General features: G+C 44.4%; 1 protein-coding gene across 2 annotated transcripts in view; it reads right to left on the bottom strand.

Annotated features, from left to right (window-relative positions):
• LOC130267693 (hepatitis A virus cellular receptor 1 homolog) overlaps positions 1-16,332 on the bottom strand; it is a 37,108-nt gene that overhangs the window by 3,300 nt on the left and 17,476 nt on the right. For both annotated transcript variants that reach the window (XM_056517775.1, XM_056517777.1), the window contains exon 3: positions 4,312-4,418. In XM_056517775.1, coding sequence (XP_056373750.1) covers positions 4,312-4,418 — 107 coding nt within the window. The remainder of the gene's footprint in view (positions 1-4,311; positions 4,419-16,332) is intronic.

Genomic DNA, 16,332 nt, shown 5'->3' with positions numbered 1-16,332 from the left:
AAATGATGCAGAGATAGATAGTACTACCTCCCTGTCCCTCCTTGTAAATGACGTAGACACAGATAGTACTGCCTCCCTGTCTCACATTATAAATAATGTAGAGACAGATAATACTGCCTCCCTGTCTCTTCCTGTATGATATGGACACAGATAGTACTGCCTCCCTGTAGCTCCCTGTAAATGATAAATACACAGATTGTCTACATCTTTTACTAGGAGTGACAGGAAAGGAGTACTATCTGTGTATTTATCTTTACAGGGAGATACAGGGAGGCAGTACTATCTGTATCCACTTCATACAGGGAGGCAGTACTATCTGTGTCTACAGCATTTACAAGGAGGGACAGAGAGGCAGTACTATCTATGTCTACATCATTTACAGGGAGTAACAGGGAGGCTGTACTTGTATCTGCATCATTTACAAGACGAGACAGGTAGGTAGTACTGTCTGTGTCTACATCTTTTACTAGGAGTAACAGGAAAGCAGTACTCAGACAGTACTACCTTCCTGTCTCATCTTGTAAATGATGCAGAGACAAGTACAGCCTCCCAGTAACACACTACACCGCCAAGGACTTAAATCATGCAGTGCCAGATGTGTCCCACTGCTTAAGCCAGTACATGTCCGGGCCCGTCTGAAGTTTGCTAGAGAGCATTTGGATGATCCAGAAGAGGATTGGGAGAATGTCATATGGTCAGATGAAACTAAAGCAGAACTTTTTGGTAAAAACTCAACTCGTCATGTTTGAAGGAGAAAGAATGCTGAGTTAGGGTGGGTTCACACCACGTTTTTCAAGTACGTTTCCCATATACATATTCATAATGGAAAACTGTATGCACTTTTAAAAACAGTATATGGTTTAAAAATGCATACGGTTTACTTTTTCCCATACTGTTCCGTCCGTTTTTTTGCCATCCGGTTTTCTTTAGAAAAACGGATTGAAAACAGTATGGCAAAAACGGGATGTGAACCCAGCTTTACATCCAAAGAACACCAGTACTATGAAGCATGGGGGTGGAAACATCATGCTTTGGGGCTGATTTTCTGCTAAGAGACCAGGACGACTGATCCATGTAAAGGAAAGAATGAATGGGGCCATGTATCGTGAGATTTTGAGTGAAAACCTCCTTCCATGGCTGGGTCTTTCAGCATGACAATGATCCCAAACACACCGCCCGGGCAACGAAGGAGTGGCTTCATAAGAAGCGTTTCAGGGTCTTGGAGTGGACTAGCCAGTCTCCAGATCTCGACCCCATAGAAAACCTTTGGAGGGAGTTGAAAGTCCGTGTTGCCCAGCAACAGCCCCAAAACATCACTGCTCTAGAGGAGATCTGCATGGAGGAATGAGCCAAAATACCAAGAACAGTGTGTGAGAACCTTGTGAAGACTTACAGAAAACATGTGACCTCTGTCATTGCCAACAAAGGGAATATAACAAAGTATTGGGAAGGACTTTTGTTATTGACCAAATACTTATTTTCCACCATAATTTGCAAATAAATTCTTTAAAAATCAGACAATGTGATTTTATGGATTTTTTTTCTCATTCTGTCTCATAGTTGAGGTTATAACCTATGATAAAAATTACAAGACTCTCTCATCTTTATAAGTGGGAGAATTTGTACAATTGGTGGCTGACTAAATATTTTTTTGCCCCACTGTATATCTGGATTTTTCCAAAGCATTTGATACGGTTCCACATAAAAGGTTGGTGCATAAAATGAGAAGGATTGGGCTGGGGGAGAATGTGAGCAAGTGGGTAAGTAACTGGCTCAGTGATAGGAAACAGAGGGTGGTTATTAATGGTACTTATTCTGATTGGGTGACTGTTACTAGTGGGGTGCCACAGGGGTCCGTCTTGGGTCCTGTTCTATTTAATATATTTATTAATGACCTTGCAAAGGGGTTGAATAGTAAAGTAGCAATCTTTGCAGATGATACTAAACTCTGTAAAGCGGTTAACACAATAGAGGACAGGGTACTGTTACAAATGCCCACGACAAGGAAATAATTCTACCGCTGTACAAATCACTAGTCAGACCACACATAGAATACTGTGTACAGTACTGGGCACCAGTGTACAAGAAAGATATAGTGGAGCTGGAGAGGGTTCAAAGACGGGCAACCAGGGTAATACGGGGAATGGGAGGACTACAGTACCCAGAAAGATTATCAGAATTAGAGTTATTTAGTTCAGAAAAAAGAAGGCTTAGGGGAGACCTAATAACTATGTAATGTCCCTGTACAGGACATGGTCCTGTACTACTCTTAGGCCCTGTCAGGTTGAGACCCTCAGTGACCTGGGGGCTCTCTTGCAAGGTCTCCCCCTGTTGTTCCATAATGTTGTGTATATCACTTTAATGCCTAGACAGTATATTTATGTATAGGTAATACAAAGGACCTGTGGGAGGTCTAAAGGACCTGTGTAAGTCTGTCACATGTTATGTTATGCAGTCACATGATTTGTTGTCACATGTTCTCCCAGAGAGCACCAGCTTAACCTATGACCTGCAGCTTGACCAATGGGCTTTAGTCCAGCCCTCCACTATATAAAGGGGCGGCCATGACAATTCACTCTCTTATCTCTTACCATCTGCTACTGAGACAGCAACCACCAGAAATCTCAGGACAAGTGATCAGCATCTGGAAGACCCCAAAAGCTACAGTCATTCCAGTAAGTCTCAAGTCTATGTCTGCTGTCACTGAAACTAGTCAAGTCCTGCACATAGTCAAGTCAAGTACAATCTCAAGTCAAGTTAATTACAAGTATATTGGTCCAGCAAGCTGGGAGGTCCTCTGGGTCCTGGCACCTCTCTGGGAAATCTGACCTTAGCTGTGAAGATAATTCCATCTGTCTTATACAGTGGTCCCTCAACATACGATGGTGATCCATTCCAAATGAACCATCGTTTGCTGAAACAATCGTATGTTGAGGGATCCGTGCAATGTAAAGTATAGGAGGTTATACTCACCTGTCCCCGCTGCTCCGGACCATCACCGCATGTTACCACTGCCCTGGATGTCGCCCTCCATCGCTGTCGCCGCGTCCCTGTGGTGTCCCCGATGCTCCGGACGTCTCTGCTTCCCCGGGATCCTCGATCTCCACTCTCCGTCGCCGTCATCATGTCACTATGCACGCACGCCGCTCCTATTGGATGACGGGACAGCGTGCGCGCGACGAGAGCACCGGCGATGGAGGGGATCCCGAAGAGGATGGGCCGGAATCCCGAGGACAGGTAAGTGATCGTCAGCGGACCACACGGGGCACCGTAAGCGGCTATCCGGTGGCAGCTGAAGCAGTCTGCACTGCCGGATAGCCGTTTATGCGATGGCCCCGACATACAAAAGCATCGTATGCTGATGCTGCCTTCAACATGCAATGGCCTCTGAGAGGATATCACATGTTGAAATTATTGTATGTCGGGGCCATCGTAGGTCGGGGGGTCACTGTACTCAGTAAAGCCTCCGTTTGACCATAACTGGACTCTCATTTCACTTTTAGCAATTGGGATAGCGGAGAAGCGGGGTGTGTGGTGTTCCAGAACCCTAAAACCACACTGGCATAACGAACACTAGGGGTTAATAACATCTTGCCCCTGGGGTTAATACCATCCGATCCCACCACTCACACTGCTACACCCGTGGTCCCGCCATACACCCGTGGTTCACCACAACTATGTATAAACATATCACGGGGGCAGTACAGAGATCTCTCCATGATCTATTTATACCCAGGACTGTATCTATAACAAGGGGGCGTCCTCTACGTCTACAGGAAAGAAGGTTTCTACACCAGCACAGACGGGGGTTCTTTACTGTAAGAGCAGTGAGACTGTGGAATTCTCTCCCGGAGGAGGTGTCATGGGGAACTCTGTAAAATAATTTAAAAGGGGTCTGGATGCATTTTTGGAGAATAATAACATTAAAGGTTATGGATATTAGATCTATAGGGACAGAGGGGGAGATTTATCAAAACCCGTCCAGAGAAAAAGTTGCCGAGTTGCCCATAGCAACCAATCAGATCGCTGCTTTCATTTTCCAGAGGCCTTTTCATAAATGTAAGAAACAATTTTCCTCTGCACAGGTTATAAATCTCCCCCAGAACGTTGATCCAGGGATTTATTCTGATATTTGGAGTCGGGAAGGAATTTTTACCTCTAGTCTGAGGGTTTTTGCCTCCTCTGGATCAACTCAGTAGGGACTCATTAGGGATATAGGATGAACATGATGGACTCTGGTCTTTTGTCAACCTTATGAACTATGTTTCTATGTTCCTTTTCTCTCTCTTTATGTTATATAATCACAGGTACCTGTGAGGTAACGTCCTTGTGAGTAGGATGAGCCAGTGCTGATTCCTTAGGGACATAGACCAGAGCAATCCTTGGATCATTAATATCATCATCATCTTCCACATGTTCTGTAATAAAATCCCAAAAATTTAGAAATTTACATTAACAATTCTGCAGTAACTCAAGTAATTTGAGCAAGGTATAAGAATCGAAGCTGTGCTAATATAATGTAACAAGAAGATCCACTAATATGACTACTATAATACTGCCTCCTATATACAAGACAATATATACAAGAATATAACTACTATAATACTGCCCCATATACAAGAATATAACTACTATAATACTGCTCCTATATACAAGAATATAACTACTATAATACTGCCCCTATATACAAGAATATAACTACTATAATACTGCTCCTATATACAAGAATATAACTACTATAATACTGCTCCTATATACAAGAATATAACTACTATAATACTGCCCCTATATACAAGAATATAACTACTATAATACTGCTCCTATATACAAGAATATAACTACTATAATACTGCTCCTATATACAAGAATATATCTACTATAATACTGCTCCTATATACAAGAATATAACTACTATAATACTGCTCTTATATACAAGAATATATCTACTATAATACTGCTCCTATATACAAGAATATAACTACTATAATACTGCCCCTATACACAAGAATATATCTACTATAATACTGCTCCTATATACAAGAATATAACTACTATAATACTGCTCCTATATACAAGACAATAACTTCTATAATACTGCTCCTATATACAAGAATATAACTACTATAATACTGCTCCTATATACAAGAATATAACTACTATAATACTGCCTCCTATATACAAGAATATATCTACTATAATACTGCTCCTATATACAAGAATATAACTACTATAATACTGCCCCTATATACAAGAATATATCTACTATAATACTGCTCCTATATACAAGAATATAACTACTATAATACTGCTCCTATATACAAGACAATAACTTCTATAATACTGCTCCTATATACAAGAATATAACTACTATAATACTCCTCCTATATACAAGAATATAACTACTATAATACTGCTCCTATATACAAGAATATAACTACTATAATACTGCTCCTATATACAAGAATATATCTACTATAATACCGCTCCTATATACAAGAATATATCTACTATAATACTGCCTCCTATATACAAGAATATAACTACTATAATACTACCTCCTATATACAAGAATATAACTACTATAATACTGCTCCTATATACAAGAATATAACTACTATAATACTGCTCCTATATACAAGAATATAACTACTATAATATTGCTCCTATATACAAGAATATAACTACTATAATACTGCCCCTATATACAAGAATATAACTACTATAATACTGCTCCTATATACAAGAATATATCTACTATAATACTGCTCCTATATACAAGAATATAACTACTATAATACTTCTCCTATATACAAGAATATAACTACTATAATACTTCTCCTATATACAAGACTATAATTACTATAATACTGTCCCCTATATACAAGAATATAACTACTATAATACTGCCTCCTATATACAAGAATATAACTACTATAATAATGTCTCCTATATACAAGAATATAACTACTATAATACTGCTCCTATATACAAGAATATAACTACTATAATACTGCCTCCTATATACAAGAATATAACTACTATAATACTGCTCCTATATACAAGAATATAACTACTATAATACTGCCTCCTATATACAAGAATATAACTACTATAATACTGCTCCTATATACAAGAATATAACTACTATAATACTGCTCCTATATACAAGAATATAACTACTATAATACTGCCTCCTATATACAAGAAAATAACTACTATAATACTGCTCCTATATACAAGAATATAACTACTATAATACTGTCTCCTATATACAAGAATATAACTACTATAATACTGCCCTTATATACAAGAATATATCTACTATAATACTGCTCCTATATACAAGAATATAACTACTATAATACTGCTCCTATATACAAGACAATAACTTCTATAATACTGCTCCTATATACAAGAATATAACTACTATAATACTGCTCCTATATACAAGAATATAACTACTATAATACTGCCTCCTATATACAAGAATATATCTACTATAATACTGCTCCTATATACAAGAATATAACTACTATAATACTGCCCCTATATACAAGAATATATCTACTATAATACTGCTCCTATATACAAGAATATAACTACTATAATACTGCTCCTATATACAAGACAATAACTTCTATAATACTGCTCCTATATACAAGAATATAACTACTATAATACTGCTCCTATATACAAGAATATATCTACTATAATACCGCTCCTATATACAAGAATATATCTACTATAATACTGCCTCCTATATACAAGAATATAACTACTATAATACTACCTCCTATATACAAGAATATAACTACTATAATACTGCTCCTATATACAAGAATATAACTACTATAATACTGCTCCTATATACAAGAATATAACTACTATAATATTGCTCCTATATACAAGAATATAACTACTATAATACTGCCCCTATATACAAGAATATAACTACTATAATACTGCTCCTATATACAAGAATATATCTACTATAATACTGCTCCTATATACAAGAATATAACTACTATAATACTTCTCCTATATACAAGAATATAACTACTATAATACTTCTCCTATATACAAGACTATAATTACTATAATACTGTCCCCTATATACAAGAATATAACTACTATAATACTGCCTCCTATATACAAGAATATAACTACTATAATACTGCCTCCTATATACAAGAATATAACTACTATAATACTGCTCCTATATACAAGAATATAACTACTATAATACTGCCTCCTATATACAAGAATATAACTACTATAATACTGCTCCTATATACAAGAATATAACTACTATAATACTGCTCCTATATACAAGAATATAACTACTATAATACTGCCTCCTATATACAAGAATATAACTACTATAATACTGCCCCTATATACAAGAATATAACTACTATAATACTGCTCCTATATACAAGAATATAACTACTATAATACTGCCCCTGTCACGATGCCGGCTGGCAGGTAGTGGACCCTCTGTGCCAGAGAGGGATTGGCGTGGACCGTGCTAGTGGACCGGTTCTAAGCCACTACTGGTTTTCACCAGAGCCCGCCGCAAAGCGGGATGGTCTTGCTGCGGCGGTAGTGACCAGGTCGTATCCACTAGCAACGGCTCACCTCTCTGGCTGCTGAAGATAGGCGCGGTACAAGGGAGTAGGCAGAAGCAAGGTCGGACGTAGCAGAAGGTCGGGGCAGGCAGCAAGGATCGTAGTCAGGGGCAACGGCAGAAGGTCTGGAAACACAGGCAAGGAACACACAAGGAACGCTTTCACTGGCACTAAGGCAACAAGATCCGGCCAGGGAGTGCAGGGGAAGTGAGGTGATATAGGGAAGTGCACAGGTGAACACACTAATTGGAACCACTGCGCCAATCAGCGGCGCAGTGGCCCTTTAAATCGCAGAGACCCGGCGCGCGCGCGCCCTAGGGAGCGGGGCCGCGCGCGCCGGGACAGAACAGACGGAGAGCGAGTCAGGTAGGGGAGCCGGGGTGCGCATCGCGAGCGGGCGCTACCCGCATCGCGAATCGCATCCCGGCTGGCAGCGGAATCGCAGCGCCCCGGGTCAGAGGACGTGACCGGAGCGCTGCAGCGGGGAGAGTGAAGCGAGCGCTCCGGGGAGGAGCGGGGACCCGGAGCGCTCGGCGTAACAGTACCCCCCCCCTTGGGTCTCCCCCTCTTCTTAGAGCCTGAGAACCTGAGGAGCAGACTTTTGTCCAGGATGTTGTCCTCAGGTTCCCAGGATCTCTCTTCAGGACCACAACCCTCCCAGTCCACTAAAAAAAAATTTTTTCCTCTGACCTTTTTGGCAGCTAAAATTTCTTTGACCGAGAAGATGTCCGAGGAGCCGGAAACAGGAGTGGGAGGAACAGATTTGGGAGAAAAACGGTTGAGGATGAGTGGTTTGAGAAGAGAGACGTGAAAGACATTAGGGATACGAAGAGAAGGAGGAAGAAGAAGTTTATAAGAGACAGGATTAATTTGACACAAAATTTTGAAAGGACCAAGGTAGCGTGGTCCCAACTTGTAGCTAGGGACACGGAAGCGGACATATTTAGCGGAGAGCCATACCTTGTCTCCAGGGGAAAAAACGGGAGGAGCTCTTCTTTTCTTATCCGCGAACTTCTTCATGCGTGATGAAGCCTGTAAGAGAGAATTTTGGGTCTCTCTCCATATGATGGAAAGGTCACGAGAAATTTCATCCACAGCGGGCAGACCAGAGGGCAAGGGAGTAGGGAGGGGGGGAAGAGGGTGACGGCCGTACACCACGAAAAATGGGGATTTGGAGGAAGACTCAGAGACCCTGAAGTTATACGAGAATTCGGCCCATGGGAGGAGATCTGCCCAGTCATCCTGGCGGGAGGAAACAAAATGTCGCAAATAATCACCCAAGACTTGGTTAATTCTTTCTACTTGTCCATTGGACTGGGGATGATATGCAGAAGAAAAATTTAATTTAATCTTGAGTTGTTTACAGAGAGCCCTCCAGAATTTAGACACGAATTGGACGCCTCTATCCGAGACAATCTGCGTAGGCAACCCGTGAAGACGAAAAATGTGTACAAAAAATTGTTTAGCCAACTGAGGCGCAGAAGGAAGACCAGGAAGAGGGATGAAATGTGCCATTTTGGAGAATCGATCAACGACCACCCAAATAACAGTGTTGCCACGGGAAGGGGGTAAATCAGTAATGAAATCCATACCAATCAGAGACCAAGGCTGTTCGGGGACAGGCAGAGGATGAAGAAAACCAGCGGGCTTCTGGCGAGGAGTCTTATCCCGGGCACAGATAGTGCAGGCTCGCACAAAGTCCACAACATCCGTCTCCAGAGTCGGCCACCAATAGAAGCGGGAGATGAGTTGCACAGATTTCTTGATACCCGCATGACCTGCGAGATGGGAGGAGTGACCCCATTTGAGGATTCCGAGGCGTTGGCGAGGAGAAACAAAGGTCTTTCCTGGAGGAGTCTGCCTGATGGAGGCAGGAGAAGTGGAGATCAGGCAGTCAGGTGGAATGATGTGTTGCGGAGAGAGTTCAACTTCTGAGGCATCCGAGGAACGAGAGAGAGCATCGGCCCTAATGTTCTTATCGGCAGGACGAAAGTGAATCTCAAAATTAAATCGGGCAAAGAACAGAGACCACCGGGCCTGGCGAGGATTCAGCCGTTGGGCAGACTGGAGGTAGGAGAGGTTCTTGTGGTCGGTGTAGATAATAACAGGAGAACTTGATCCCTCCAGCAGATGCCTCCATTCCTCAAGTGCTAATTTAATGGCTAGAAGCTCTCGATCCCCGATGGAGTAGTTCCTCTCCGCTGGAGAGAAGGTCCTAGAGAAAAAACCACAAGTGACAGCATGCCCGGAAGAATTTTTTTGTAGAAGAACAGCTCCAGCTCCCACTGAGGAGGCATCAACCTCCAATAGGAAGGGTTTGGAAGGGTCAGGTCTGGAGAGGACGGGAGCCGAAGAAAAGGCAGACTTGAGTCGTTTAAAGGCGTCTTCTGCTTGAGGAGGCCAGGACTTGGGATCAGCATTTTTTTTGGTTAAAGCCACGATAGGAGCCACAATGGTAGAAAAATGTGGAATAAATTGCCTGTAATAATTGGCGAACCCCAAAAAGCGTTGGATAGCACGGAGTCCGGAGGGGCGTGGCCAATCTAAGACGGCAGAGAGTTTGTCTGGATCCATCTGTAGTCCCTGGCCAGAGACCAAATATCCTAGAAAAGGAAGAGATTGGCATTCAAACAGACATTTCTCAATTTTGGCATAGAGTTGGTTGTCACGAAGTCTCTGAAGAACCATACGGACATGCTGGCGGTGTTCTTCTAGATTGGCAGAAAAAATTAGGATATCGTCCAGATATACAACAACACAGGAGTATAACAGATCACGAAAAATTTCATTGACAAAGTCTTGGAAGACGGCAGGGGCGTTGCACAGGCCAAAGGGCATGACCAGATACTCAAATTGTCCATCTCTGGTGTTAAATGCCGTTTTCCACTCGTCCCCCTCTCTGATGCGGATGAGGTTATAGGCGCCTCTTAAGTCCAATTTAGTAAAGATGTGGGCACCTTGGAGGCGATCAAAGAGTTCAGAGATGAGGGGTAAAGGGTAGCGGTTCTTAACCGTGATTTTATTAAGACCGCGGTAGTCAATGCAAGGACGTAGGGTGCCATCTTTTTTGGACACAAAGAAAAATCCGGCTCCGGCAGGAGAGGAGGATTTACGGATAAAGCCCTTTTTTAGATTCTCCTGGACGTATTCGGACATGGCAAGAGTCTCTGGGGCAGAGAGAGGATAAATTCTGCCCCGGGGTGGAGTAGTACCCGGGAGGAGGTCGATAGGGCAATCATAAGGCCTGTGAGGAGGTAGAGTCTCAGCTTGTTTTTTGCAGAAAACATCCGCGAAGTCCATATAGGCCTTAGGGAGACCGGTTACTGGAGGAACCACAGAGTTACGGCAAGGGTTACTGGGAACCGGTTTTAGACAGTTCTTGGAACAAGAGGACCCCCAACTCTTGATCTCCCCAGTGGACCAATCCAGGGTTGGGGAATGAAGTTGAAGCCAGGGAAGTCCAAGGAGAATTTCCGAGGTGCAATTGGGGAGGACCAAAAGTTCAATCCTCTCATGATGAGATCCGATGCTCATAAGAAGGGGCTCCGTGCGGAAACGTATGGTACAGTCCAATCTTTCATTGTTTACACAATTGATGTAGAGAGGTCTGGCGAGACTGGTCACCGGGATGTTGAACCTGTTGACGAGAGAGGCCAAAATAAAATTTCCTGCAGATCCAGAGTCCAAGAAGGCCACAGCAGGGAAGGAGAAGGCAGAGGCAGACATCCGCACAGGCACTGTAAGACGTGGAGAAGCAGAGTAGACATCAAGGACTGTCTCACCTTTGTGCGGAGTCAGCGTACGTCTTTCCAGGCGGGGAGGACGGATAGGACAATCCCTCAGGAAGTGTTCGGTACTAGCACAGTACAGGCAGAGGTTCTCCATACGGCGTCGTGTCCTCTCTTGAGGTGTCAGGCGAGACCGGTCGACCTGCATAGCCTCCACGGCGGAAGGCACAGGAACAGATTGCAGGGGACCAGAGGAGAGAGGAGCCGAGGAGGAGAAACGCCTCGTGCGAACAGAGTCCATATCTTGGCGGAGTTCCTGACGCCTTTCGGAAAAACGCATGTCAATGCGAGTGGCTAGGTGAATAAGTTCATGTAGATTAGCAGGAATTTCTCGTGCGGCCAGAACATCTTTAATGTTGCTGGATAGGCCTTTTTTGAAGGTCGCGCAGAGGACCTCATTATTCCAGGACAATTCTGAAGCAAGAGTACGGAATTGTACGGCATACTCGCCAACGGAAGAATTACCCTGGACCAGGTTCAACAGGGCAGTCTCAGCAGAAGAGGCTCGGGCAGGTTCCTCAAAGACACTTCGGATTTCCGAGAAGAAGGAGTGTACAGAGGCAGTGACGGGGTCATTGCGGTCCCAGAGCGGTGTGGCCCATGACAGGGCTTTTCCGGACAGAAGGCTGACTACGAAAGCCACCTTAGACCTTTCAGTGGGAAACAGGTCCGACATCATCTCCAGATGCAGGGAACATTGGGAAAGAAAGCCACGGCAAAACTTAGAGTCCCCATCAAATTTATCCGGCAAGGATAGGCGTAGCCCAGGAGCGGCCACTCGCTGCGGAGGAGGTGCAGGAGCTGGCGGCGGAGATGACTGCTGAAGCTGTGGTAGTAACTGTTGTAGCATAACGGTCAGTTGAGACAGCTGTTGGCCTTGTTGCGCTATCTGTTGTGACTGCTGGGCGACCACCGTGGTGAGGTCAGCGACAACTGGCAGAGGAACTTCAGCGGGATCCATGGCCGGATCTACTGTCACGATGCCGGCTGGCAGGTAGTGGATCCTCTGTGCCAGAGAGGGATTGGCGTGGACCGTGCTAGTGGACCGGTTCTAAGCCACTACTGGTTTTCACCAGAGCCCGCCGCAAAGCGGGATGGTCTTGCTGCGGCGGTAGTGACCAGGTCGTATCCACTAGCAACGGCTCACCTCTCTGGCTGCTGAAGATAGGCGCGGTACAAGGGAGTAGGCAGAAGCAAGGTCGGACGTAGCAGAAGGTCGGGGCAGGCAGCAAGGATCGTAGTCAGGGGCAACGGCAGAAGGTCTGGAAACACAGGCAAGGAACACACAAGGAACGCTTTCACTGGCACTAAGGCAACAAGATCCGGCCAGGGAGTGCAGGGGAAGTGAGGTGATATAGGGAAGTGCACAGGTGAACACACTAATTGGAACCACTGCGCCAATCAGCGGCGCAGTGGCCCTTTAAATCGCAGAGACCCGGCGCGCGCGCGCCCTAGGGAGCGGGGCCGCGCGCGCCGGGACAGAACAGACGGAGAGCGAGTCAGGTAGGGGAGCCGGGGTGCGCATCGCGAGCGGGCGCTACCCGCATCGCGAATCGCATCCCGGCTGGCAGCGGAATCGCAGCGCCCCGGGTCAGAGGACGTGACCGGAGCGCTGCAGCGGGGAGAGTGAAGCGAGCGCTCCGGGGAGGAGCGGGGACCCGGAGCGCTCGGCGTAACAGCCCCTATATACAAGAATATAACTACTATAATACTACTCCTATATACAAGAATATAACTACTATAATACTGCTCCTATATACAAGAATATAACTACTATAATACTGCTCCTATATACAAGAATATAACTAGTATAATACTGCTCCTATATACAAGAATATAACTACTATAATACTGCTCCTATATACAAGAATATAACTACTATAATACTGCTCCTATATACAAGAATATAACTACTATAATACTGCTCCTATATACAAGAATATAACTACTATAATACTGCTCCTATAAACAAGAATATAACTACTATAATACTGCTCCTATATACAAGAATATAACTACTATAATACTGCTCCTATATACAAGAATATAACTACTATAATACTGTCTTCTATATACAAGAATATAACTACTATAATACTGCCTCCTATATACAAGAATATAACTCCTATAATACTGCCTCCTATATACAAGAATATAACTACTATAATACTACTCCTATATACAAGAATATAACTACTATAATACTGCTCCTATATACAAGAAGATAACTACTATAATACTGCTCCTATATAGAAGAATATAACTACTATAATACTGCCTCCTATATACAAGAAAATAACTACTATAATACTGCTCCTATGTACAAGAATATAACTACTATAATACTGCTCCTATATACAAGAATATAACTACTATAATACCGCCTCCTATATACAAGAATATAACTACTATAATACTGCCCCTATATACAAGAATATAACTACTATAATACTGCTCCTATATACAAGAATATAACTACTATAATACTGCCTCCTATATACAAGAATATAACTCCTATAATACTGCCTCCTATATACAAGAATATAACTACTATAATACTGCTCCTATATACAAGAATATAACTACTATAATACTGCCTCCTATATACAAGAATATAACTACTATAATACTGCCTCCTAGCTGTGAGGTTGTGTGTCTGTGGTTCTCCTCATGTCTGGAGCAAGCCCAGGGCGGGGCCACCCTGGGCGGGGAAGCTCCCCAAGCAAGGCCCAGGCTTCTCGGCCTACACTGGATGAAAACTCCAATGCTCTTTCTGATATGGAGGTAAATCCTAAAGTGGATTTTCCACAAAGAAGTCCTCAGTATGGAAGCACTGCAAGTGCAAAGAAAGAAAGTAAAGACATGGATGTGAGTAAAGTAAAGAAAGAAGCAGCAAGTGTATGTGAGTGTGATATTATACAGTCGGCCGGCCAAGGCTCTCAGCTTGGTGAACAACCAAGAGACTCCAAGAAAGAAACCTCTGTAAGAGACCCAGAGTCTGCTATTCCAGGCCATGATGGTGCACAGGAGCTGGGGCAGAGTGGATCATATGCAGCAGGTGTGCAGCTCCACTCTCCAGCTCAGAGACACAGGAGGACATCTCTGGAGAGACAAACACTGCAAGAGAACCTGCAGAAACAAGAGGTGGTCTCCAGCATGACCCGCTCAGGCCGCACCAGATCCCAGGCCAGAGACCTTGATACAGCTGCTCATGGGTCTGATACATTCAAGGAGCCTCAGAGACTGCCCAAACCCCACCAGCAGGGCAAAGAGACCGCCCGGGCACCAGAGCTACAGCTGGCGGAGGAGATCCCTGCTCTGGTGAGGAGGATGGAGGAGCTCAAGCACCTGAAGGGTATGCTGCACATGCAGATTGACTCAGTGTATATGCTAAAGGCTGCAAATCCCCAGTATAAGACTCTACATGATAAGAGACTGTACACACTCAGCATTGAGCTAGCAGATATTGTAAAGGAGATGGACTGTATACTGGTAAAGATGGGGCCACTGGCAGAGACATATAAGAACCAGGAACGATTCTCCAACTACAGGCTGAACTTTGAAGCAGACTCCAAACCTGATATAGAACCGGACATCACCCCGGAGGAGCCCCAGCAAGGGACAAGACCCCTCATACAGCCGGCACGGTTCTCTTTCCAGGATGGGGACATATGCAAGTATGGCGAGGAACAACAGCCACAGGAACCTGCAGCTGGGCCTGAGCAGGAGCAGAGACCAACAGAGGCACCACAAGTCCCAGAAGTCCCAGTACATCAGCAGGACATTGGACTTTTACCAGTGTATGAAGGTGATGGGGTGATGGAGCAGAGCTCTAATGTTGGGGCACGGACTGGGGGTGCGGACTGTGATAATGTTGGGGCACGGACTGGGGGTGTGGATTGTGATAATGTTGGGGCACGGACTGGGGGTGCGGACTGTGATGTTCCTGAGGGGTCGGTGGCTGGAGGGGGTGCACAATCTGTGTGGGGTGTTGTGTCTGATGATGATATAGAGGTGGATGGGACAGGTGTTATTGTACAAAATACTGTGCAGGATTTCCCCCCTTTACCCACAAGCACAGCAGATGTGGCAGGGCCCCCTAGAGTAGACCCCAACCCTGTAAGACAGGACACAGGTACCCGCAGGGTTCCTCCTAGAAATGCCTGGAGCCGTGGTGCTCCATCATTCACCTCCAGCGCCAATTACACTGGCCAGGCATTTAAAAGGAGGAATGTTGTGCGATTCCGGCACAGAGGTGCCAAGGAGGACCTTCCGGATAGGAGGTTTGTGGTGAGGGAGCTCCTGTGCCACCAGATGGGGTTTGTGCCAGCGGACATCTTGGCTGTAATAAACCTACCAGATAGACAGGGCTATGATGTCAGCTTTAAGCTCATGTCTAATCTGGATAGGTTCTGGTCCAACTTCCCCAGATTCAGAGACAAGGATGGATGGAGTAAATTCAGTTTTATTCCCATATCCAAGCCAGATACCGTCATCATAAACATCATCTTCTGGAATGAAGCTGTTCCTCCCCAGGACATTGTGGTGTGGCTCCGCAGACATTGTGACCTGGTGTCTGATCTCACCAAGAACAGAGATGATGACGGTATCTGGACTGGAGGGTGGAAGGTCCTGGTGAAGCTGCGCCAACATGGGAACATCACCCAACATCTGCCCAACTCCTTCTTTATTGGGAGGGAAAAGGGCGTTTGTTTCTACCCTGGTCAGCCCAGAAAGTGCTTTAAATGTGGTAAACCTGGCCATCTGGCAAATACATGTACAGTGGTAAAATGTAATCTATGTGGGGAAACTGGTCACCTAAGTGCTGACTGCCAGAACATCAGGTGCAATCTCTGTGGTGAGATCGGTCACCCTCACCGGGACTGTCCCAATGCCTGGCACAACATCTGCCGGGA

This window comes from Hyla sarda, chromosome 4 (genome assembly GCF_029499605.1).
Source record: "Hyla sarda isolate aHylSar1 chromosome 4, aHylSar1.hap1, whole genome shotgun sequence".
Taxonomy (NCBI): domain Eukaryota; kingdom Metazoa; phylum Chordata; class Amphibia; order Anura; family Hylidae; genus Hyla; species Hyla sarda.
This window is presented reverse-complemented; position numbering and strand designations above follow the sequence as displayed.